This window comes from Dasypus novemcinctus, chromosome 14, assembly GCF_030445035.2.
Source record: "Dasypus novemcinctus isolate mDasNov1 chromosome 14, mDasNov1.1.hap2, whole genome shotgun sequence".
NCBI classification, from domain to species: Eukaryota; Metazoa; Chordata; class Mammalia; order Cingulata; family Dasypodidae; genus Dasypus; species Dasypus novemcinctus.
The window spans coordinates 104,934,175-104,960,301 of NC_080686.1; the positions used below are offsets into that span (position 1 = coordinate 104,934,175).

The window sequence follows — 26,127 nt, forward strand, 5'->3', positions numbered from 1 at the left end:
TGCCCCCCCCCCCTGCCCTGGGCGCACGCCCCCGGGCTCCCCGCCCCTCCCTGCCCACTCCTGCTCAGCTTCCTCTCCCCTGCCCTGACGGCACCCCCTTTCTGGCCCCGGATGCCAGCTACCTCCATCTTCGTCTCCAGCCTGAGCCTCTCCCTCCCTCCACACCGCGGCCGCCCACTGCGTCTCCACACCACGTTCCGGGGCTTCTCAGCCCGCAAGGCCGCTCTGCCAGCAGCCGACCCCTCCCAGGACCCCAGCCTCCAGCGGGCGCCAAGGCTCCGCGGCGCCCCGGGCCCTGCCTGCCTCTCTCTCTCGCCGGCTGCGACCCACCCACCAGCAAATCCTGACGGCGCGCCCTTCACAGCCAGGCTCCAGCACCCAAACGTGCACCGCGGAGCCTCTCTCCAGGATGCCCCTGAGGGCTGCGTGCTCAGAGCCCCCAAAGGCCATGCGGCACCTGAGCCCACGTCCAGGCAGCACCCTGCCCTGGGGCTGCTGGGCCCTCGTCTGTGCCTCCCCTTGCTTGCTCGGCTCCAGCCACCTTGCGGGTCCCCCAGGCACGCACGGCCCCAGGGCCTTGGTGTTCACGGTTCCCACAGCCCGGCTCCCTGGCTCACCCCACCAGGTCTCTGCCCCCAGCACCTCTGCAGGGAAGCCGCTGGCCCCGTGCTGTGAGGCAGGCCTGGGCGTGCCGGGACGTGGGCGCTCAGCCGGTCAGTCGGGCCCTCCACCCATCAATCCTTGCCCACTTGCTGCCGGGCCTCGTTTCCTCCCAGCCCCGTGGGCATTTCGCGTTCCTCTCCCTTTTGCTGCCCCCTGCCTGGGGTTCCTCTCTTGCCCTCGTTGGCCCTGAGAGCCTCGGTGGGGTCTGTTCGCTGCTCCACTGCCCTCCCTGGGGCCAGCTCTCAGGCTCAGGATGTCCCCGGCGGGGGGCCTGGCCCCACGTGCTCCCGGACTGTTCGTGAAGCGGGTAAATCGGGCAGCTGGGGGGCGGGGCGACGCCCCGGGTGGGCGCGGGGTTGCAGCCGGGTCTCCCTGCCTGCGTCCCCGCCGTCCCCACTGCCTTTCGGGGCGCAGGCCCCCAGCCCGCCGTGTCCACGCCCCTCAGCGTGGAGCCCGTGGTGGGCACGGCTGCTCCCTGTGCCCCCCAGCGGGAGGCAGGTGGCTACCCCACCTCCTCAGCTAGAGGGGAGCATTCGCCCTGGGGGCTTGTCAGGGGATTCCTGGGAAGCTTGAGGCGGGGTCCGTGTGTCGGCGGACCACCCACCCCTTCCTTCTCCCTGGCCCAGAGTTGCAGGGACCCTCCTGAGCTGCCCCTGCAGCCCCCCATCCCCCCAGGTGGACGGGCGACGCGGCCTTTGCCTCCGGCCCTGGTGTCTCCAGCCCTCTGGACTCTGGCCTCCCTCCCTTCCCCTGGCTGTCGGTCCAGGTCCAGACTCAGTTTCCCTTCGTGCTCCCTCCCGAGTGCTGTGGCCTGCTGTGTAGACCCTGCGCGTGGCGTGTCCTGCCGTGAACGGCTGCTCTGGCCTTAAGTATCGTGGGGTCAGCTTCCCCCGGGGCCCCAAACACACGCCGAGGGCCCTAGCCCTGCCTGTGCAACCGTGACTTCTGACCGTCCCCCTCTCCCCCTCCCTGTCCTGCCGGCCCCAGGCCTGAGCCGAGGGACACGGGGGCTGCGGAACCTACCAGAGGCTGGAGATGATCTGGAAGGCCTGCTGGCGGGCCGGCGTGCGCAGCGAGTCGGGGGGCTCCTTCTCCAGCAGCACCTGCAACCCCGCCAAGGCTGAGCCCGCCGCCCGCGCCGGCCCCGCCCCTGGAGCCAGGTCTCGTCCCTGCCTCGGGGCCGGCCCCGGTCACCCGGCCACTCCCCGGCCTGGCGGGCCCCCGGCACCCGCTGGCACCCATCCGCCACTCGGGATCAGAGGCTGGCTCGATCCTGGTTGCCCATGTGCTGCCGCGGGACCCTGTACTGGTCTGCGGGCTGTGCTGGGCCTCGTTTTGTCCGTGCAGTGGCACTGTGGCACGGGAGGCCAGGCAGTGCAGTGGCACTGTGGCACGGGAGGCCAGGCACGCAGGGCCGTGACCGCCGCTTGGTGGGGGCGCCGTGAGCAGGACCGCCGCGCGGCTCGTGTGTGCGCCCCCGCGGCCCTGGCGAGCTGGGCGAGGCCGAGGCCAGTGTGTGCAGAGCGGGTGGAGCCGGCCTCCCCGGGCCTCACGGCCACACCTGGGAGGTGGCATACCTGGGGTCCCCGCCGGAGCAGAGCAAGGCCGGGGCGCCCCGGCAGCCCCCCGGCCACCCCTCCCTGCCCCTGGCAGCCCCTCCCCAGGCCCCCGCTCACCATCAGGCAGTCCAGGAGCTCCGAGGTCTGGGAGAACGCGTAGCTGTGCGCGCCCTGGTCGCGGGTGACGGCTCCCACCAGCAGGAGCGCCGCGGAGAGGAAGCTCTGCTTCAGGGTGTCGTCCTGGTGCCGAGGTCAGGCCGGGGGACAAGGGAAACTGAGTCAGGGAGCAGGCATGAGAAGAGGGGCGTGCTGGGGAGAGCGGGCACGAGGGCAGGGGGCAGCGAGGTGGCCACCGTGGGGGCCCGCACGGCTGGGGCTTCGTCTTTTTTTTCCATATAGCGAAATATTTTTATTGTCTTTTTTTTTTTGAAGATACATAGATCCCACAAAATGTTACATTAAAAAATATAAGAGGTTCCCATATACCCCACTCCCCCAGTGGGGCTTCGCTTTGACCCATGTTGTTTTGTGTAAAAACCTGAAGGAAATGACGATGTTTACTCAGGCAAGGACCTGTGTCACAGCCTCAGCAGCTGCCTGGGGACACCTGGCCTGGCCCTCTCTGACCCCTGGTGTGGAGTAAGGGCCACTCCTGGGCATGCTGGGGAGCCGCCCTGGCCCCCCAAATACCCACTCCCCCTCCCCCAAGGGGGACACCGAGGGTTTGCTTTGGGGGAGGCGTGGGGTGGGGCTGTCGTAAGGCAGCGGGTGATTCGGAAGCCGGGCTCGGGGTGGAAGGCAGGGGAGGTGGGCTCCAGCCTGGCGGGCTCCGGCAGCGGTGGGGGTCCCTGGGCGCCCGGGGGCCCGGCCTCAGCCTGGGTGCCTACCCAGGAGCTGTAGCGGAAGTAGAAGATCATCCGCGACAAGATGTTGTCCACCCAGGGCAGGACGCGCTCCTTGGCCCGGGCCGCCACCTGCCCGTACGCCAGGAGGACGGTGCTGCTGGCCCACCTCCAGCGCAGGTCCTCGGAGCCCTGGGGCAGGGCGGGCGGGTCAGCACCCTCCCCTCCCCGGGGGCCACTGGACCTCCCAGGGAAAGGACGTAGGTGGGCCTGTGGTACTTGCCAGGGGGAGTCTGCGGGGGTCCCGGCTCTGCCGGAACAGGCTGGAGTCTGCACCCCTCTCTGCCCCTCCCGCGTAGCCCCTTCCCCAGGAACCCAGTGCCCCCCCCATGCTTCCCCAAGGCCGGGGGGTTGCTCCTCAACCTAGGGAGGTGGCAATGGGGCACGTGGAGCCTCCAGAGGCCCTGGGGTGGGGGTGGGGGCTGCCCCGCCTCTCCCCAAGCCCCCCAAAGACCTTTCATGGCGCATTGCTCATCAGTGACCGCACTCGGGGCGTGGGTGCCAGACCCCGGGGAAGTGGCCACCCCTGCTGGGTCCTCAGTGGCCAGCCCTGACCTCAGAACCGGCGGGGTCCCCTCGTCTGTCCCCACCAAGCCCTGCTCCCGGCAGTGGAGGTTGCGCTGGGGTGCTGGGGAAGGGGTGGGCACGCCACCCCCGGCGCCGGCCGAGCGAGGTGGACCTGCCGAGCGAGGTGGACCTGTGGCCCTCGTCTCGGGTTTCAGGAAGTCCACGCCAAGCAGCCGCCGTGGGAGAGCAGCCGCGCCCCGTGTGGGGAGCGCCCACCGCTTCTCTCCCTCCCACAGGCTGGGGCGCGGGACAACGGGGAGGAGGGAGCTGTCCACACAGCAGGGGGCCCAGGTGGGGACCCCCAGCCCGCCCCCTCAGGAGCCCCCGGCACCCCTGCGTACCTTCGGGGAGAAGCTGTGGAGGCTCCACCTGAGGGGCCTGCTCCGGCCAAACTGGTCCAGGACGGCCCAGACGTCGTCCAGGTGGTGGGCCGCGGCCAGCCCCACCGTGACGGCGATGCCCTAACAGCAGGGAAAGGGGGCCTGGGGTGGGGTCCCAGGAACAGACCCGGCCGCGAGGACACCGAGGCCAGAGAGACGGGGGCGCCCCTGGGGGCATGGGGCGTCTTCCCGTCAGCCCGTGCTCTTTAGGTCACCCGCCTCTGAGCCCACACCCATGGGGGGTATTTGTTATGGATCCTAGGGGGGGAGGCGGGAGGGAGATGTGAACCCCTGGGGCCTGTTGTCCCTCATGGCCAGCTCAGAGTGGACCTGCCCCAGGGTAGGGGCGAGGGGGCAGGAAATAGTGTGGGAAGAGGAGGATCTAGGCGGTGGGCGGGTTCAGGGCTTACTCTGTGGGTCAGCTCAGTCAATGGCCTGGGTTAAGGCTCATTATGTGACCAGGATCAGGGCTCAGGGTGTGACTAGGATTGGGGTCCAGTGTGTGACCAGGATCAGGGCTCAGGGTGTGACCAGGATCAGGGCTCAGGATGTGACCATCCAGGGTCAGGGCTCAGGATGTGATTAAGGTTAGGGCTCATTGTGACCAGGACCAGGGCTCAGACTGTGACCACAGTCAGGGCTCGGTGTGTGACCAGGATAAGGGCTCAGACTTTGACCAGGGTCACAGTCCAGTGTATGACCAACCAGTTTCAGAGCTCAGTGTGTGACCAGGATCAGGGCTCAGGGTGTGAGTAGGATCTGGACTCAGGGTGTGGCCAGGGCCAGGGCTCAAGGTGAGATCAGGATCAGGGCTCAGCTTGTGATCAGCATCAGGGTTCAGTGTGTGACCAGGATAAGGGCTCAGACTTTGACCAGGGTCACAGTTCAGTGTGTGATCAACCAGTTTCAGAGCTCAGTGTGACCAGGATCAGGGCTCAGGGTGTGACCAGGGTTAAGGCTCAGTGTGACCAGGATCAGGGCCTAGTGAGTGACCAGGATCAGGGCTCAGTGTGTAACCAGGATGTGGGCTCAGGGTGTGACCAGGATCAGGGTCTAGTGTGTGACCAGGATCAGGGCTCAGCGTGTGACCAGGATCAGGGCTCAGGGTGTGGCCAGGGCCAGGGCTTAAGGTGAGAACAGGATCAGGGCTTAGCGTATGGTCAGCATAAGGTTGTTTGTGACCAGGATAAGGGCTCAGACTTTGACCAGGGTCACAGTTCAGTGTGTGACCAACCAGTTTCAGAGCTCAGTGTGTGACCAGAATCAGGACTCAGGGTGTGACAAGGGTTAGCGCTCAGTGTGACCAGGATCAGGGTTTGACTGGGGAGAGAAATCTCAGCTTGAATAGGATCAGGAATCAGTACGACTAGGGCTCAGGGCTCAGGGCTGTGTCAGAGTTGGGCAGCTGTGGGCCAGGTCCCCTTGGGGGCGGGGTGGGACTGGGCGGGGGCTGGGTGCTCACCTCCCTCTGCTTGGGCCACTGGTGGGATGTCTCCAGGAGGGCTTTCAGGTGTGTCCTAACCATGGTGCTGTTCTCTGCAGCTTGAAGGATCATCCCATAGTAGGTGAACAGGAAGGCCTGGGGAGGGTCGAGCACCCTGCCCTGAGCCTGAGTCCCTGCGCCCGCGCCTCTGAGCAACCTCACCGCCCGCCGTTGCCCCCCCCCCCCGGCTCCTGCAGCTGCCGAGCGCCCTTCTAAGCCGGCCCTCCTGGCCCTGGGCCTCATCTCCTCCCCTGCCGCGGTGGAGCAGGCACGGCTGCTTGTCCTGCTGCCCAGCCCCCACCCCTCTGTTTCGTTCTTCCTAGGGCCCTGGGCCTGGCTGCGGGTGTGCAGCCCCCTCTGAGCAGGGCCCCCCCGGGCCGGCGTGGTGGGCAGGCAGGGGCTCTGGGGGCAGGAGGCGAGGCCGAGACCCACCTTCTCGGGGGGCTGCTCGTCCTGCATCCGGTCGGGCTTGGTGAGCGCCCACAGCAGCTCCTTGCGCCACACGTCCGTGCTCAGGAACGGGACCGACTTGAGAGCGATCTGTTAGCAGACGGTGCGGGGTGGGGGCCAGGAGCCTCTGCCAGCCCTGGTCCCCCCGCTCCGATTCGTCAGCTCATCCCCGACGCCATCATCCTCTTTCCCCTGTCCCTCTTCTGAGTCTCTGGGACCCAGCCCTCCTGCTTGAGAGCCTGCAGGGACGGGGAGCTCACTCCTTAAGATTCCCTTCCTGGAGTGTGTGTTCAAAGTGAGGATGGGAAACAGCGAGCCTGGAGGCAGTGGAGTCGGGTCCTGCCCACGGGCCAGCCCTGACCTGGGGTATTGGACACAGTAGTGCTCAGTGAGAGCCCCCCCCACGGGGTGGAGCGTCTTTCCTTCACCACTGTGTCCCCAGCACCTGCAGAAGTGCTTGGTGCATTCTCGGTGCTCCACTAATCTTTTCTGAATGAATGAATGAATGAATGAGAAAATGAATGAATGGCATGGCTTTTCAAAATGTAAGTTCCTAAAAGTTCTGATTCTAGTATTGGATGATTTTGTGATGACACATATAAGATTTCTCTATTTCCAATTTTCCTAGCTTTCATGATTCAACAATCCAAGATTTTTGATCCTGATACTCTTTCTGGGTGCACGTACCACACTCTTGAATATGAACCCAAGTTAAAAAGTCTTAAAAGACGTGAAGATAAACCTTTAAAAAAGTTTGGGAAAAGCACCATAAATTAACTTGAAAGACAACAAAGCTTTGTTGTGGTTTTCTTTTTTGCTGTCACTTGTTACCAAGGGTTAATATCAACGATAAACAAAGAACTCTTTCTAAATCAAAATGAGGAAGACAGATGATCCATTTTTTAGTTAAAAAAAAAAAACGATCCATTTTTAAACGGTTAAAGGACATGGACATAATACAGATACATAAATAACATAAAGGAGCTAAGGATACAAAACCCTGCCTTGCTAATATTTAAAGAATGGAAATTAGGATAATGTGTTCTTGTGACAAAGACTGGGCAAGGGTCAAGCACTGACTGTAAGAAATGTGGGGCAGCAGCCTCCCGGCCTTTGGTGGAGGGTGAGGGATGGAGCTGCAGCTTTTTATGAACGCTTTTGGCAATGTCAGTTAACATTTAAACGGTGCGTACATTTCTCCAAGCAGGTCCGTTTTCAGGGGTTTATCCTGAAGACGTGTTAAAATGTGCACGTCTGAGCACAGGGTGTCGGGGCAGCCACGTTAGACAGGGGACGAGCTTAGAGCGCCCCCTGCAGGCGGGGCCCCCTGCTTCCTCTCGGCCTTTGCCCCCGCTTTCAGCAGCACCCGAGGGTCTTGTTTGACCCGACTCTGCCCCTGGGAGGCCCACTCGGGGGACACTGGGGTTTCACACTCTATTGGTAGTTGCACTTGTGTTTAGGGTTGTGTCGTCCTGGAGAACTGATTACTTTACCATTATATAATGCCTCTCTTTGTTCCTGATGATCTTCCTAGTTCTGGAAGTTTCCTGAGTCTGAAATTAATATAGGCATTTCAGCTTTCCTTTCGGTGGTAACGTATCTTTCTCCATACCTTCACTTTTAACCTGTTTGAATCTTTATATTTGCAGTGGGTTTCTTGTAGACAACATGTAGCAGGATTTCGCATTTTGGTCCACTTTGACAATCTCTGTCTTTTAATGATGTGATTAGACCACTCCCATTTAAAGTAATTCTTTATGTAGAGTAATATCTGCCACCTCTGTAATTGTGTTCTCTTCATTTATTCATTGTATTTGTTCTTTGTTTCTTCACACTCCCCCCCATTTTTCTGCCTTTTCTGGTTTTAATTGAACATTTTATATGGTTCGATTTTATCTCCTCTTAGTGTATAATTTATACTACTTTAAAACACTTTTTAGCAGTTACCCTAGAATTTGCAATATACATTTTAAATAATTGGATTCCATTTTCAGATAAAACTATCTGCTTTATGTGGAGTGCAGGCGCCTTATACAGAGTATTCCAAATGCTTCCCTCTCATCCCTTACGATGTTGCTTCCATTCATTTCACCTGTCCACGTGCCTTAACCACTCAGTACATTGTCACTGTAATTGCTTTAGACAAAAATTTTCTTTTCGATTGGTTGTGAATACAAAAAATAAAAGATTTTACTTTCAATTATTCCTTCTATGATATGCTTTATGTATGAAGACCCAAGTTTCTGACCTATATAGTTTTTCTTCTGCCTAGAGAAGTTCTTTTAACATTTCTGGCAGGGCAGTTCTGTTGGTAATAAATTCCCTCAGTTTTTGTTTGAGAAAGTATTTTCCTTCACTTTCGAAGCATAATTACTCTGGATATAGAATTCTAGGCTGGTGGGTTTTTTGTTTTGTTTTTTGCACCAGAAAGATGTTTTAATTTTAGAGATATCACTTTTGCAATAAAAAATAATCAGTATATTTAGCAAATAAATTGTTTTGTTTTACAATACGGCTTATTTTTTTTGGGGGGGGGGACTTTTGTCCATAGAACATTTTTAATTTTAAAAGGTATTTTAATAATTCTAAAGATAATTTTTGGAGGCATGGGAAAGAAGGAAGGAGGAGCTGAATTATTCTTTCAGGGTCTCCGACTAGTGCCTTGTGTCCAATCCAGCCAGATAAGTACAAGTTCATAAGAAAAATTATGTTTTATGAAATCAAGATGGCGAAAAACATTTCAGCCTGGGATCAGACCACACAAGAAAACAGCTTATGTTTATATCAGATTTTGAAAGACTTTATGTTTGTCTGACTTTAAACAATTAGTACTTACGGGCCCCATTTCTATGTAACACAGTGATACTTACTGTGCAGCAAAGCCTGAGTTTTCACTACTAACTGCTAACCTCTGTGGTTCTGTGTCTCCCGTCTCATCTGTTACTCATAGCACGGCCTCTTCCAAGTGCATGTAACAGATTCATAAGGCTAATTGCCTTGATGGGACTTTCAGTGATTTCACTCCCTATGTGAGAAGCTGAGGATTGAAAATGGGGGATTTCACACTTTTTTGTAATAAAGTGTGAAGAACAGTAGAGCTGAAAGCAGTAGCTGCTCTCCTGTATCTCGCTGTGTGGGTCTCAGGGTTCCTTAAGAATTGGCTTTTTTGACTCTTGCTGGCCTGTGCTAAAATGAGAGGAGTGGTGGAGGCTGAGTCCTGCTTTGAGTCTTCTGTGAACCTCAGAACACGACGTTTTAAGCTGCCCCATTCCTGGGCATGTAAGCCTATTGTATGAGGGGACTTCGTCAGATTCAGTTGGGGACCTTTTCATGAGCTCACTCTTGATTAGGTCACCTCAGTTAAGGGCCTTGGGCTAGTTTTGGGATCCAGGGTGGGTCTTAATCCTTTTACTGGAGTTTTACATAAAATGAGGACTGGGAGCAGAGACACACAGAGAAAGGAGCTGTGAGCTTTTGCCCTGACCTGGGAGAGAGGCCTCCAGGATGGCCTACAGCCACAGGAAGACAGAAACCAGAGAGGCTGAGAGAGAGGCCGCAGGCTGGGATCGGCAGAGCAGCCAAAGCTGAAGAGGCCCCGGGAGAGAGCGCCATGTGCCCGATCCCCCACAGCTGAGGTCAGGGAGGAAGGAGGCCCAGAGAAGGCAGACACCAGCGCCATTTTGCCTCGCCATGTGGCAGGAGTCCAGGATCGCCAGCGGCCGACCTTTGGTGAGACAGCATCTCTGACGATACCTTGATTTGGACATTTTCACAGCCTTGGAACAGTAAGATTTTACCCAAATAAATTCCCATTATAAAATCCAACCCGTTTCTGGTATTTTGCATTGGCAGCCCTTAGCAAACAAAAACACGCTGTTGTACATACACAGGATTCACAAAGAATCTTGTGTAGGGCAAGACCAAAAGAAAGTGAAAATGAAAGAAGACAGAACAAGAGAGTTTGGTTTATTTTCTTAGATACCTTCTGACCTCTTCTAACCTTCCCATAGATTTTTAAATGTTTAACTTGTCTATGATCCAATAGCAGCATGTGAAGAAAGGATGGGAACCACATTCTAAAGTGGGAACTGAGGAGGAGAGTTGAGAAGTGACATGGAAAGAGATCACAGCGGGCAGCAGGAGTCTCCTTATGAACAGCAGCTCAAAACGAACGTCACTGAACACAGAATTTATATGGGCAATGTTTCATAAAAAGAGACTTTGTGTGGGCACATAGTTTCTATTGGGGTTTCATCCCACTTTTTGGGATGTCACTACTTTTGGGTTTGCTTACCTAAGTAACAGAAAGCCCAGCTATGCAATCTGGTTTCTGATAGAAAGCTCAATGAACACTTGAAGTTCTATTTCTATATTATACATAAACAAATACAAACTTTTAAATGTCAGTTGGACATTTACTCTCTTAATTCTTATAAAGTAAAATTCTTAATTCAGTTGAGTACATTGTCAACATAAGTTATAAAATTATGAGATTACATTGCCTCGATTATCCCTTATTTCTGTTAACCTGAAGATTGTGGAAAACTGTGGATATGGTCAAAGGTTGGGATTGTTTTCTCTTTGTATTGTAATAAATTTATGCTATTACATGAAAAAAAAAAAAAAACCCAGCTTATAAAAACCAAAATACTGTCTTTAAAATCTTTCAATAATTTAAAGATTCACTCCACTCTTACTGCTGGCATTGTTCTGATGAGAAGTCCACTATAATTCTTTTCTCCTCTTTAGGGGAAGTGGTTTTTTATTTTTCCCCTCTTGCGTCCTTCAGGATTTTCTCTCTCTGTGACTTTCTGCAGTTTGATATATAGTGCCTATGTGTGTTGTTTTGTTATTTATCCTATTCGGTGTTCCCTGTTCTTCATGGATCTTTGGTTTGGGGGTTTCCACTAATTTTGGAGAGTTCTCAGTCAATGTTATTTCAAATATTTCTTTTTGCCATTCTCTTCTCCTGCTTTTCCTATTATGTGCTCTTATTATACTTTTTGCAATTGTTCCAAAATTCTTAGATGTTCTGTTCTTTCACTTTTTTTGCATTTCAGTTTGGGAGGTTTCTATTGAGCTGTCTTCAGGTGCATGGATCCTTTCCCCAGCTGTGTCCACTCTACTGATGAGCCCATCCCACACCTTCTTCATTTGTGTTACAGTGTTCTTGATTTCTACCATTTCCATTTGATTTTTCCTCACACTTTCCACCTCTCTGATTACCTTGCCCACCTGTTTTTGCACATGATCTATTTTTCCCCCCATTGGAGCCCTTAACGTATTAATCATAGTTACTTTAAATTTCCTGCCTGATAATTCCAACATTGGTGTCATATCTGAGTCTGGTTCTGATGATTGTTTAGGCTCTTCAATGTCTAGTTTTTCTTGCTTTTTGGCATTTCTTGTAACTTTTTGCTGAAAGTCAGATGTGTGTCAAATATTAGGATATTAGGAGATGAGTAAATAGGCCTTTAATTGAAGATTGGTAGTAATTTGTCTAGGGCTTGGGCTGTGTTTAATATTTTTTGTATCTATAGGTACCAGAGGCTTCAAATTCTTCCGGGATCTTGGATTCCGCCTCCCCTTTTCGCTTTGGGGTTTTGTGTGCCTTTCTCTGAGGACAGCTCCTTTGGTTGCCTCCTGGTCTTAGAGTGGAGTCCTGTCTGCCATGGGGGGATCACGGAAGAGGGGGCGTGCTCAGTCTTCTCTCGAAGACTTGCTCCCCTGCTGACGATGTAGGCTAGAGCAGGCTGGAGTGGGGAGCGCTCCCTTCTCATGGCTGGGACTGGTTTCAGAATTTTGCCCTGGAACTGTTTTTTCCCTTTGAGAGAGAAAGTCTTTGTTTTGGAGAAAGCTCTAGCATGGGTCACAGTTAATCCTCTTCTCTGCCCCCTGCCAGGGCATTTCTTCATGAGAGCCTTTGGGATTCCTGGAGTGAGTTTCTCACTCTCTGCTCCTTCACACTCAGGGTCCAGCAGTTGGTCAAAGTTAATATCAAACACTCCTCCAGTTTATGGTTCTGGCAGCTTCTGCTCCAGGTGAGTATATCTTTGTTGCTATATCTCTCGGGGTGTGTCTCTCCCCCATTCATTGGGTCCAAGAAAAGGAAAAGTTCTTGATTTTCAATTTGTCCAGCTTTTGCTTGTTCTAAAGATGGGCACGATGACTTCCAAGATCCTTACATGTCAGAGCTGAAACCCGTTTATCTGTTCATTCCTTGTTATTGCCAAATAGTATCCTATTGTTTGGATATTCCACAGTTTGTTTATGTGTTATCCCCTGATGGGCATTTGGGCTGTGTATGAGCTTCCTACAGCTGTCATAACAAATTGCTACTAACAGAGTGGATTAAAACAAGAAAAAGTTATCTTACATTTCTGGAGGTCAAAAGTTCCAAATGTGTCTCATTGGGTTAAAATCAGGTGTGAGCAGGGCTGCATTTCTTCTGGAGGCTCTAGGGAGAGTCCACTTCCTTGTGTTTTTCAGCTTCTAGAGGCTGTCCTCTTCCTTAGCTTGTGGCTCCATTCTCCCTCCTTCAAAGCAAGGCGTAGAGGGTGGAGTTGTTTCACATCTAATCATCCTGACTCTTCCAATTCCTTCCTCCACTTTTAAGGCCCCTAGTCTTGACATTAGACACCCCCAAATACTCCAGGATGACATCCCTACCTTAAAGCCTGCTGAAAGGCAGCCTTAATTACACCTGGAAACTGTACTCTCCTGCTCTGTGAAAGCTGACATGTCACAGGTGGTTCCAGGGATCAGGACGGAGGCATCTTTGGGGACCATTATTCTGCCTGCCACAGATTGTTTCCAGTTTGAGGCTAGTATAAACAAGGCTGCTGGGAGCATTCTTGGTTAAGTATTTTTGTGCGTGTTTTCACGTCTCTTGAGTATATACCTACACGTGGAATTGCTGAGTCATGCTTGACTTCATAAGAAAATTCCAATTTTCCAATTTTCCATTTACCAGTCCCACCAGTGCCATAAGAGAGATCCAGTTGCTCCACACACGTGCCGACATCTGGTGATGTTATTCTTTTTCACTCTAGCTCTTTCAGTGGATGGATAGTGTTCGCTCATTGCAGTTCTCATATTTCCCTGAGCAGTAAAGATGTCGATCATTTTAATATTTGCTTATTGGCCACCACATGCATTCCTTTGTAAAGTGCCTTGTTTAATCATTCACTCACTCCTTAAATTAGGATGTTTGTCTTTTGATTACTGAGTTGTAAGAGTTTATTTATTTTGGATACACTCCCTTTGTCAGACATATGTTTTGTGGATATTTTTTCCATGTCTTTGACTGTTCATTTTCTTAATGTTATCATTTGATGAGCAAAAGTTTTTAATTTTAATGAAATCCAATTTATTTATTTATTTTAAAAAATGAAATCCAATTTAACTATTTTTTCCTTTTTAAGATCCATGTGTTCTGGATCCTTAGACATATTAACCTACTGAAGATTGGTAAGATTTTCTCATGTGTTTTCTTCCAGAAGCTTCTTAGTTTTAGCTTTTATTTTTACGTCTCAGTTTCATCTCAATTAATTTTTGTGAATGATTTGAGGTGGGCATTAAAGTTCATTCTTTTGTCCCTATAGATATGCAGTTTTTACAGAATAATTTGTTCAAAAGACCTTTCTTTCCCCATTGGATTACTTTGGCACCTTTGTTAAAAGAAATCAATTGATCACATACGTGTGGCTGTATATTAGACTCTACTCTCTTCCGTTGATCTATTTGATTAACCCCATCTCAATACATTATTGTCTTGCTTACTATAGTTTAAAAATAAGTATTGAAATCAGGTAGTGTAATTCTTCCAACTTTGGTCTTTTTAAAGATTGTTTTGGTTATTCTAGGTCCTTTGAAATTTCCATGTAAAATTTTAATTTATAAATTATATTTAATTCTACAATAAATTTTGGAATTTTGGAATTGGGATGGCATTGAATCTAAGATTTTGGCAGAACTGACATCTTAATACTATTGTGTCTTCATATCCATGACATGACTTATTTATCCCTTTAGTCTGATTTTTCTTCCATTTGTAATTTAATGTTTTGTAGAGATCTTGCACATATTTTGCTAAATTTTTCTTTGAGTCTTTTATATTTCTAATGCTGCTATAAATGTCATTTAAAATATTTCATTTCTCTTTTGTTGCCAGTATGTAGACTTTCAATTATTTTTATGTATTGATCTTTTATCCTGAAATCCTGGTAAATTCACTATTAGTTCTAGTGGATTTTTAAAAAGATTCTTTAGGATTTTCTACATTTACAGTCATGTTGTGTGCAAAGAAAGATAGTTTTACTCTTACCTTTGCAATCTGCTTATCTTTTCTTTCTCTTGCAGTATTGCTCTAGCTAGGAAGTCCAGTGCAGTGCTGACTGGAAGCAGTTTGGGTGGATATATTTGTTTTCTGTCTTAGCAGGAAACTTCCATTCTTTCATCATTATACTTGTTAGTTGTAGGGTTTTCATAGACGTCCTGTATCAGGTGTGGCAGTTTCCTTCTATTCTGAGTTTATTGAGCTTTTATCATGAATAGGTGTTGACTTTGTCAAATGCTTTTTCTGCATTGAAGCAATCACAATTTTTCTGCTTTATTCTGTTATGTGTTGAATTACATTTACTGCATTTCAACTGTTAGACTGACCTTGTATCCCTGGGATAAACCTTCTTGGTTATGGTGTGTCATCTTTTTTGTATGTTGCTGGATTCAATGTGCTAATGCTTTGTTAAAGATCTTTGAGTCCATGCTCATGAACGGTATTCTTCTGTAGTTTCTTTTTTGTGTAATGTCTTTGTCTTGTTTTGGTATTAGGGTTATGCTGGCCTCATAAAATGATTTGGAAAGTGTTCCTTTCTTTCTCCACTTTCTTTTGTGTAGAATTGGTATTTTTTCCTAAGCTATTTAATAGAATTCACCAGTGAAGTATCTGAGTCTGAAGTTTTCTTTATGAAAAGGTCTTAATTACAATTGTAATTTCTTTAATTGCTCTATAGGATTACTCAGATTTTCTGACCTTTTTTTTTTTTTTGTCAGTTTGGTAATTTGTGCTTTTCAGGGAATTTGTCTATAAAATTTAAATTGTCTAACTTATTTGAATCATATTTCATGATTATCCTTTAATGTCAGAAGGATATGTAGTGATGCCCTTTATTTCTGATATTGGTATTTTCTATTTTTCTTTCATCAGTATTGTTAAGGGTTCATCAATTTTATTGATCTTTTCAATGAACCCATTTTTGATTTTATTCATTCTCTATTACTTGTCCTTTTTTATTTATTTGAGTTCTGCTTTAGTTTTTGTTATTTCCTTCCTTCTACTCACTTTGGGTTTAATTTGCTCTTTTGATAGCTTCTTAAAATGGAGTGTAGATTATAGGCTTTGAAAATAAAAATTTCCTTCTGAGCACTGCTTTTATTTGTATCCACACATTTTTATGTGGTGTGCTTTCATTATCATTTCAGTTCAAAATATTTCCTAGTTTCCCTGTGATTTCTTCTTTGACCCATATGTAGATGTGTGTTGTTTAATTTCCAAATATTTGGGAATTTTCCATATATATATTTTTAAAAATTCTATTTTTCCAGATATATTTTTGAATATTGGTTTCTAATTTATGTTTTGGTCAGAGCATGCACTCTATGTGATTTCGGTCTTTTAAAATTCATCAAAACTTGAGATATGGTCTAGCATATGGTTCATCTCGGTGAATGTTTTGTTTGCATTCGACAGCAGTGTCAATTAGACCGCTTTGGTTGATGGTGCTATTCCAGTCTTCTATAGTGTTGCTGATTATCTGTCTTTTTCTTCTATTAATTTCCTGTACCGCTGCTGCTATTTCTAAGAGCTGTCCTTTAATGACTGCTATTACTACTGAACGATCACAGCAATAACTAACATTTACTGAGGACTTCCTGGGCTCATTAAATGTATTTCTTCCTATAATCTTCACACCCACCGCTTGCGCCAGGTGCTTTGATCTGCTTTTGCCAGGTGAAGGGACCAGGGGCCTGGACCGCGCCCAGGTCTTCAGAGTCCCGCGCCCGCCCACCAGCCCGCCAGCCCCCCTCGGGCGTGTGGTCAGCCCTGCCTACTGCGTCCCCCGCCCGCTCCCACCCGCTTCCTTCTCTCCCTAGCCTCCGCAGCCTCTGTCCCCGCAGTCCTGGCCCCAGCCGCCAGGACTGGATGGAAAGGGTGGGATTTGCGCCGGACGCCAGCTCTGCACCAGGCACACGGGGACCCTAGCTCCATCCGGCTCCACTGGGGCCAGCCTTGGACCTTGGACCCCGCGCCTCCTCTCCGGTCTGGTGGCTCGAGTGTGACATGGGGAGTCCCTCCCTGCCCCCTCCCCCCTCTCCATAGGGCTGCCACAGGCCCCTTTGTGTTGGTCACTCCCCTCCCCCAGGGCCCCCCAAGGCCCTGGTAGCTGCCCCCTCCCTACCTGGGCCAGCTGCTCCTCCCAGCATGCCTTCTCGCCCTGGGTGAAGAGCTCCTCTGCGGGCAGAGGGGGTCGCAGCAGGCCTCAGCCCAGGGCCATCTGCCATCGGCCTGCCACCACCCCACCACTGCTCCGTGGGTACACGAGCTGGGCCTGGACCCCGCCTGGGGCCGCCCCTGCTGTGACCTCAGCTGACCACGCTCCTCTCTGGGCCCCGGTGGCAGACGAAGGGCTGGCGATCTGCCTTCAGGACGGGCTGGGGTACCCCCAGGGCGGGGCGAGGCTTGGGGGGAGCTCTGCGGGCCTGGAAGGCTTTTCTGGAGCTCTGGAAGCCCCACTTCAGACAGACGGGCTGCCTCTCGGGTGACCCTGGGGGTCTCAGGTTCGCCCAGGCACAGAGGGGTCCCCACCCAGCCTGCCACCCCAGGGCGGGGTGCAAGCCAAGGCTGGCGGGGCGCCGCCCCGTCCAGGGCCTCCCCGTCCGTGCTCCCAGGCCCGGCCCTGGGGACCTCCCCAGGACGGGGGCGGGGCTGTATCCCTAAATGTGGGGCAGGGCCCCCTCCCGGCCTCTCTCCGCGCCCCCCCAGGCCCGCACCGCGGGAGGACAGGGCGGCCATCACGTAGAGGACGCTGCGGTGCGGGAAGGCGCCTGCCAGGGCCTCGATCTCCAGGCGCTGGGCCACCGCCCGCCACGAGTGCCTGCAGATGGCCAGGAGCACACCGCTGGCCGCGTCCTGGTACACGTCCTCCAGCTCCTGAGCAGAGACACGGGCAGGGGCGGCGCGCTTCAGCTCCCCCGGGCCTGGGCACGCCTGGGCGGGGCTGCCTGGGCCTTGGGGACACCCGGCTCCTGCGGCTCTCAGCCGTTTCCCAGCGGAGCCCCCGAGGGACCCCGCGCCGCTGCACCGGGGCAGGTGTGGCCGGCTCGTCAACGCCCCAGGGTGCCGGTCCCGGGGCCCCTTCCTGCTCGCCCTCCGGGGGGACACATCCCATAAAATCGGTATGTCGTTTTCCATTCACTGAAAAGTAGGCGTGAGGGCTTCTGGCCAAGATGGATTGAATTTGATTTAGCTCTTCCAGAACAAACAAACAAGCAAACTCAACTCCAGGGAAACTGCATTTAGGAGCTGTTTTCAAGGACAATCACAGCCACATTCTGGAGACTGCGAAGCAGCTGGACGCGGGGTAGCCTGAGGGCTGAGCGCAACGGCGGGGGGCGGGGGAGATGAAACCAGCCCCCACGCTGCTCTAGCCTCCCCCGCCTTGAAGGACTTGGAGGGAGGGGTTGTAAAATAAGGGAAAAGTGGTCTGAGAAGTGGTTAGGTCCCTAGATCCCCCCACCCATCTCTGCACACCTGGAGGGCCTGCCCTCCCCCACCCCCGCAGGAGTCTGCAGGTTCAGCCTCTGGACAGGTAGACAGAGGGTGGGGTGGGGGGCAGCAGGCCAGCCGAGGGGGTGCCTAAAAGCACAGGAGTGGCCGGTCCCTGCACCAGGCAGGGGAGCCGGGCAGGGTCTTCCCCGGGAAGTCGGCAGAGCCCGGGAGTGAGAGAGGCTGACGCCGGGGCCCCAGTAGGGCATCGCCCTCCACTAAGCCAAGGTGTCGCCCGCCCAGAACTCGGAGCCTCCTATCAACTCCCAGCCTTGGGCAGACAGCCGGCTGGAGAAAGCCTCGGGCACGGGAGAGGCTAAAACCAGCCCCAGGGAAGCAGACGTGGCTCAACGGATAGGGCGTCCATCTACCACAGGGGAGGTCCGGGGTTCAAACTCAGGGCCTCCTGACCCGTGTGGAGCTGGCCCATGCGAACTGCTGATGCGCGCAAGGAGTGCCGTGTCACGCAGGGGTGCCCCTTGCGTAGGGGAGCCCCACGTGCAAGGAGTGCACTCCGCAAGGAAAGCCACCCCACGCAAAAAAAGGGGCAGCCCACCCAGGAGTGGCGCTGCACACACGGAGAGCTGACGCAGCAAGATGATGCAACGAAAACAGACACAGATTCCTGGTGCCGCCGAGAATGCAAGCGGACACGGAAGAACACAGTGAATGGACACAGAGAGCAGACAATGGGGAGGATGGGGAGAAATAAATAAAAAATAAATCTTAAAAAAAAACCCAGCCCCAGCCCCCAAAAGCCCAGAAAAGGCAGCTGGGAGGCAAGAGGCCAGTGCTGAGGGAGCTGTGGAAGGAAGTTCTATCTTTAATACCTTCAGAGAGAAAATGCTAATAGGATGACGGCACGTGGGAGCATTTTGAGAACAACATAAAGATCTCTTAAAAAGACGATGGCACAAATGGAAAACACAATTGAAGGTTTGGAAGATAAAGTGGCGAATCACTCCGAGAGCAGCACACGAAGGAGAGAGAGGGCTCTCAGGGCCTCCGAGCAGCTCCACGTGGGCGTGGTAGCAATTTCTGAAGTTAAAAGCGGAGAAAGGGGAGTACGTGGTCAATGAATGACCGTCAGCCACTTTTCCAGAGCCAGAGGGCGCGGTGGCCGGATGGGAAGGACGCCCTGCATGCAAAGCTTGGACGCTGGCAGCAGGTCCAGGCAATGAACTTGCAGGACAAGGAGAAGACGCTTCCCGGCAGGAAGGGCAGGTCGCGGCGGAAGGGCTCAGCAGGGCTGGGCTGTCTCAACGGCCCCTCGGGGTCAAGAGGACGGTGGGATGGTGATCTCCCCCCGCAGGCAGACGAAAGAGATTAAAGGTACTTCCAGAAATGCCAGGCCTCAACAATTTCCTTCCACTGCACCCTTTCTCAAGAAGCTGCTGGGAGATGTGTGTCCAGCTTGAAAGAATAAATCAGGAAAGAGGAAGGTTTAGGGTGGAGGAAATGGGGCCTCGGGCGGGAGGGTGCAGGGCGTGTCCAGGACGACACTGAGCACCAAACTGGCCTCGGGACGCTTGTCCAGCTGGGCTGGCTTGGCTCGGGGAGAAAGCGCCCCCTCTCCCCCCTGGGTCCTGCGCCGGCCCGCCCTGGGCCAGCTGGAGGGGCGGCGGTGCTTTTCGCAGCAGGTCGGTGCGGCAGCCCACCCACCTTCCTGGCAGGCACCACTCTGCGCCCTGCCAGGTCCCGCCCTCAGAGCCCCAGAAGGGGCTCTCGTCACCCTCGGGGCTGCTGGCGCCAGCCACGACCCAGAGACTTCTGGCTCTGCTCAATCTGAGGCCATGTCTCTGAGGTCCCCAGTGGCCCCCTCCCCAGCTCTTTAACTACACATCAATGCCATGCACTTAAAAAGAAAGAATGGGAGTGGACATCACCATCCCAGGGTCCACGGGATGGAGGAATAGAGTATGGATTAGGGTGGACTTACTGGTGTTCTACTATGGAACTATCATGATTAGCAAGGGAAGAAACTGTAGCATTGATGTGGAGAAAGTGGCCACAGTAACTGCTGAGGGCAGGGAGAGGGAAGAAGAGGTGTGATGTGGGGGCATTTTCGGGACTTGGAGGTGTCTGGGGTGGTGCTGCAGGGACAGTTGCTGGACATTGTGTGTCCTGCCATGGCCCCCTGGGTAGACTGGGGGAGAGTGTAAACTACAATGTAAACCATTATCCATGTGGTGCAGCAGTGCTCCAAAATGTATTCACCAAATGCAATGACTGTGCACGACGATGAAAGAGGTTGTTGATGTGGGAGGAGTGGGGTGAGGGGGTGGGGGGTATATGGGGCCCTCTTATATTTTTTGAATGTAACATTTTTTTTAAAAATAGAGGAAAAAAATAAGGAGAAAGAATGGGTGCTCTCCTTCCCAGCGGCAAGGAAGAAGGAGTTTTAAGAACAAGGTGGATATGGTCCTCGTGCCTCGGTTTCTCTGCTGTCACACCTGGGATGAGTTCCTGAACTTCCTTGGGGAGCACAGGAGCCTGTCACACCTACTGTTTACTATCTGGGCAAGTCCCTAAACTCCCTGAACCTCAGTTTCCCCCTGTGAAATGGGGATCACAAGCACCTGCTTGGGGAGTTACGTTATTTTGTTCACATTTGTGCTGCGTCAGACCAGCCTGCGGTGACCCGTCACTGCTCACCGGATGACTAATGGTGGCGTTTGCTGAGTGGCCCCTGGGGGCGGCCCTGTGCTACTTGGTCTAAATGAGGGCCAGGGGCCTCCCAGCCCTGGAGCCACCAGCTGACTGGGCTGCACACCTGGAATGCAGACGGTTCAGGTCCAAACCTCTCCGTCCCTGTCAGGCAGGAACCTGGCAGGCAGGGGTGAGGGCTGAGCTACAGCCTGTGGAATGGGCCAGATACGCAGAAGGACTTCCAGAGGCTGGGGCATGGGAAGACGTGATGAGAATGGCGGGGAAGGTGGTGGAGATGGGGGAGCTCGGAGCACACCCCCGGGCAGAGTCCTTCTGCGGAGCTGCTGGTTGTAGCCTGAGGCTTGGACCTCATACTAACTAGCTCTGTGGCCTTAGGCAAGCAGTGACCTCTGACCTTCACCCTCCTCAACCATTAAACGGACGTGCAGGAGATTGTCCCTCTACAGCGGGCTGGTGATACGACAAGGAGACATGGGGACAGAAGTCACTAGGTAGGGCACAGGGCTGGGTGTCCAGCCTTGTTGGGCTCTGGGGCAGCCGCCTGCACTGCCAGGGGCCCGGGGGGCACCTGCGGGGGGGGAGGCCCACCGTGGTCTTGGTCATGTCCTCCAGGGCCAGCTGCATGAGGTTTTCCTCCCAGGTCTCGTCCAAGGATTCACTGGCTCCAATGGCGGCCTCCAGGACCTGGAACAGCCGGCACTTGTGCCGGGGGGAGAGCTGGGGGCGGCAGAGGGCACGGAGCTCAGGGGCGGAGGAGCTGAGCCATCCACTTGACCAGAGTAAACACCTCCTACGTGCAGGCCCTGAACCAGGCGCGGTGAAGACACAGAGGAGGAAGTGTGCCCCTATTCTTGGAGTTCCACTCCACCCTCAGTCGTTACATTTATTCAGTCATTAAAAACAGACAGATTATCTTCCATCTGTCCCTCCATCCATTCACCCACCCACCTATCCATTCACCGACCCATCCATTATCTACTTACCCACTCATCCATCCATCCATCCATCCATCCATCCATCCACCCATCCATTATCTACTTACTCACTCATCCATCCATCCATCCATCCATCCATCCATCCACTCATCCACCCACCCATCCATCTACCCACCCATCAATTCATCCCTCCACTGATCCATTCATCCATCCACCCACCCATCCATCCATCCATCTCTGCCACTTAATGGCTCTGTGACTGGGCAAATCGCTTCCTTCTCTAGGCTCCGTTTTCCTCACCTGTGTAGATCATAATGTCTACTTCATGAGACTTTTCTGAGGATGATCAGCACAAGTGGGTACACTTTCCTCCACTCCTCTCATTTGACATATGAGGGGGTCAAGACTTGCCCCCAATCATGCAGTTGCTCTATGAAGGAGCCAGGGTGGGAGCCTGCCCTGGGGTCCGACCCTCCCTTCTGGTGTCCAAGCCTACACCCCTGGTCCCGGCAGCCCCCACCTCTGGGTTGTCCATGAAGTAGTCATGGATGGTTTCCAGCACCAGGTTGGGGGACTGGTGAGCCATGTGCTCGATCTTCTTGACGATCTGCTTCAGGCAGGGGGCATCTGACCCATTCAGGTCGCGGAGCATCTTGAAGCAGATGGCTAAAGTCGGCAAGAAGGGTGCGAGGGTGGGTGGGCTGCGGGGGCCTTACTGTGATAGCAGGACCGGGCAGGAAGGGAGGGTTGGGAACGGGAGGGAGTTATCTGAAAATGAGGACTGGAGAACTGGACACACTGGGAAATCTTGGCCCTCTTGGCTGTTCAAACATTCTTTCTGAGGTTTAAGGTAGGATAAGAAGAGGGAGTGCATGTGAGTCTACATCCCCTTACCCATATCCATCCATCCATTGACCTCACCACCTTTCCATTCATCCATTTACCCCTTCACTCTCTGTCCATCTGCCCACACATTCACCCTTATGTCCATTTGCTCATCAGTCCATCAGACTGTCCACCCACCCATCATTCATAAAAGTATCCATCCATCCATCCTTCTGCTCACCCATCCCCTCATTCCGCCATCCTCCATCCATCCATCCATCCATCCCCCATCCATCCATTCCTCTTTCTCTCCCTACATTCATTCCATCATCTTTCTGCCCTCTACCCAGTCACCTCATACTCTGATATTCGCTCCTTGCGGGCCAAAGGCTGTTTGTGGGGGCTCACAAAGAAGTCAGGACCCAGCTCTGCTCTGAGGGAGCCCTAGAGTGGGGATCCCCAGGCTTAGGGGGTCAGTTCTGTGGGGTGGAGGTATGAAAGGCCCTGGGCACACAGATGGGCGAGGGGCAATAAGACCGAAGAGGGAGAGAGTGTCAGGCTGGCCCTCAGGCAATCGAGGGGGCACTTAACTCAGCCTGGGAGGAGGAGGGCAAGTCCTGGAGGGGAGAAACTTCCCAGGGAGGGGCCAGGCCAACACTGAGGGTCTGAGGTGGGAGAGGGTGTGGGGAGAGGAGTGTGGGATGGGAGACGGGGCGTTCTGGGGACTTCGCATGGTTCCTCGGGAGGCACTGAGAGGCAAGGAGGAGGTGCAGGGCTCCTGCTGGAGGCCATGTCCTCACCCGCTGGCATCCCAGGGGCCAGGGAGGGGGCCGCCCTCTCGCCCACCGCCCCCGGGCCACGGCACGGAGGGGTCTGCTGGGATCTGCTCCCGCCCGGGCGCCGGCCCTGGCCGCCCGCGTCCCCGCTGCGCTCACCTGCGTTGTAGGCTTCCTCCATGAACACCTGGTGCTGCCGGGGCACCAGGGCCGCCTGGCTGCTGCGGGCCTTGCCGAGGAGGATGGCGGTGGGGAGCGCCGGCCTGTCGCTGTGCGCTGGGTGCCGAGCACCCTTCGCGGGTTCAGGGATGCGGGAGGAGGTTCTGAAACGGGAGCAGGGGGCTCAGGGTGTGTGTCTGGGCACACTCGTGTGCGTTTCTGGGTGTGTGCACCTGGGCACACCTGCATGCATTTAGGGGTGTGTGTGCCTGGGCACGCTTACATGTGTTTGTGGGTATACACGTCTGGGCACACCTGTGTGCATTTGTGGGTGTGCTTGGACACAATTGTGTGCATTTGTGGGTGTGCAGGCCTGGGCACGCTTGTGTGTGTTTGTGGGTGTGTGTGCCTGTACACATCTGTGTGCGTTCTTGGATATGTATGCCTTGGCACACTTGCATGTGTTTTTGGGTGTGCCTGGATACACATGTGTGTTCATGGCTATGTGTACTTGCATGTGTTTGTCAGTGTGCATGTCTGGGCACACTGGTGTGCCTTTGTGGATGTGCATGCCTGGGCACACTTGCATGCATTTGTGCTGGGACACACTTGTGTGCATTCATGGGTATATGTGCATGGGCACTTGTGTGCATTTATGGGTCTGTGTGGCCGGGCACACTTGCATGCATTTGTGGGTGTGTGAGTCTGGGCACATTTGCATGTGTTTGTGGGTATGCGTGTCTGGGAACGCTTGTGTGTGTTTCTGGGTGTGTGAGCCTGGGCACACTTGCTTGCATTCATGGGTGTGGGAGTCTGGGCACACTTGCATGTGTTTCTGGGTGTGTGAGCCTGGGCACACTTGCTTGCATTCATGGGCGTGTGAGTCTGGGAATGCTTGTATGTGTTTCTGGGTCTGTGAGCCTGGGCACGCTTGCGTGCATTTGTAGGTATGTGTGTCTGGGCACACTCGCATGTGTTTGTGGGAGTGTGAGTCTGGGCACACTTGTGCACATTCCTTCCTGCCTTTGTTCACCCCGTGAAAGCCTGAAGAAGCTCCTGGGGGCTCAGCAGTGAGCCATGGGGGGAGGGGAGAGGAGCCAGCAGCCCTGGAAGCCACCCCTGTGGCTGGGGGGACAGGGAGACGAGAAGACGGCGCAGGCAAGGAGCTGGACCAGCGGTGGCCTGGGGCCCGGAGGGCCTCGCCCAGCACAAGGCATTTGGATGAAGACACCCGGAGGGGCCCAGCGCATGTGCTGAGGGAACGAAGGAGGAATGAGTGACACCTCCTGGGCACGACTCCTGCGGCTTGCCCGTCTGCACACGGCTTCCCTGTGTGTTGTCCCACCTCTGCCCCCCACCGGGCTGGGTGCCAGCCAGACCACCTCGCCCCAACCCTGAGACAGCTGAGGCCTCAGAGGTCCCCCAGCTACGGAGGGGCGGTGCCCGCTTGAGCCCGGGCCCTGCTCTGGGGCCTGCGTCTGACGGGTGGCGCGCACCCAGGGCCCCGCCCGCCTGCCCACGATGGCTCACAGCACCGTTTCCGCACCCCCCGGGAGGGCTCCTCCTGCTACAGCTTCTGGAAAGCCAGCCCCTTCCCGGCTGGCCCGAGAGCCTGGCCTTCCAGACCCTGCCCGGCCGGTGCCAGCTGGGCAGGTGCCCCCGGCTGTGTGGGGCCCTGCCTGGGCAGCGCCCGTGGGCACCTGGGGGGGGCCTCGGGCCCGTCCCTCCGCGGGCCACAGGATCAGCCCGTTCCCTCCCTCGGCCACAAACGTGCGGTGCGGCCCCCATGGCGTCAAGAGTTGAATGTATTTTTAAAAATAGAAATCCAAAACGAACACAGTATTAGGCAGACAGCTGCGTTTTCCCGGCTCGGGAGCGGCACGAGATGTGGCAGAGCAAAGACAGGTCTGGGGGCAGTGGGAGCAGTGCGTGGGCACGAGCGCGCCCCTGGATCGAACCTGACCACCCACTCGGGGACCCTTCTAGGGCAGACTCTCCCAGGGCTGGGCAGACAGGGCAGGGCGGGCGGGCCAGCCTCCCACCTGCCTGGGGGTGCGGGGACCCTGGGGCGCCCGGAGGAGCCTCCCTTACTCGCGTTCCCCAAATTGCTGTGAGCACCCTGGCTGGCGTCCAGCTCCCGTGCTGCTGGTCGTCCGGCCGTCCCTCTGGGCATCCACTCCACTGTGCACGTGGCAGGCCGGGGCAGGTGTGCCGGTGACGCGTGGTCATTCGCCCCCGGGTCCTCACGGGCCACCCATGGCGGTGCAGCCCGCCCTCGAATCCAAGCGGCCTGGCCTTGCCCGACCCGGCCAGGCTGCGGCGTGGATCGCGGAGGCCCCTCGGGGCTGGGCTGGGGGCGGGACCCCTCCTTCCCTGGCCTGAGCAAGGGAACCCAGGCATCCTCTGCGTGGGCCCCCGCGTCCCCAGGGCTGCCACCGACCTGGGGTGCTGGGACGTGGCTGTCGACACCCAGTCGCCCGAGGTGCAGCTGCACGGCCTGTCGGGGTGCTGCCCGTCCATGGTGGGGTGCTGTGTGGGGGACCCCCAGGCCCCAGCCACCAGCTGCCCTCGCTCGGAGCAGGCAGCCCTGTCTCTGGGCGCCCCTCCCCCCGCCAGCCCTGACTTCACCCCGAGGTCACAATGACTGCAGGGGCCATGGTGCCCTCCCCAGGGTCGCGTGTGTGTCCTGGCTCGGCCTTGGCCATGCCCCTGGCCTCAGTGGGCTCCCGTGGGGCCTGTGGACCCAGCTCGGGGAGTGGAGAGGGAGGTCCCGGGCTGGGGTGGGCCTGGTCTGAGCACCTGGGAGATGCGGGCTCTGCTCCCGGGGCCGTCACTGAGACCACCAGCTCCTCTCCAGCTACGGGAGTGGGAGCAAGGGCAGCCCAGGGGCTTGGCGTGGGGCCGGATGGCACGCCCTGACCGTGCGACTCA

General features: G+C 54.6%; 1 protein-coding gene across 1 annotated transcript in view; it reads right to left on the reverse strand.

Annotated features, from left to right (window-relative positions):
- Positions 1–25,717, reverse strand: part of LOC101418029 (maestro heat-like repeat family member 5) — a 65,449-nt gene extending 39,732 nt beyond the window's left edge. The window contains 12 exon segments of the mRNA XM_058276108.1: positions 1,687–1,766; positions 2,340–2,462; positions 3,110–3,256; positions 4,033–4,152; positions 5,534–5,650; positions 5,987–6,094; positions 16,465–16,517; positions 17,057–17,216; positions 21,090–21,218; positions 21,957–22,102; positions 23,197–23,360; positions 25,637–25,717. Coding sequence (XP_058132091.1) covers positions 1,687–1,766; positions 2,340–2,462; positions 3,110–3,256; positions 4,033–4,152; positions 5,534–5,650; positions 5,987–6,094; positions 16,465–16,517; positions 17,057–17,216; positions 21,090–21,218; positions 21,957–22,102; positions 23,197–23,360; positions 25,637–25,716 — 1,427 coding nt within the window. The 5' untranslated portion in view covers position 25,717.
- Positions 25,718–26,127: the final 410 nt, after the last annotated feature.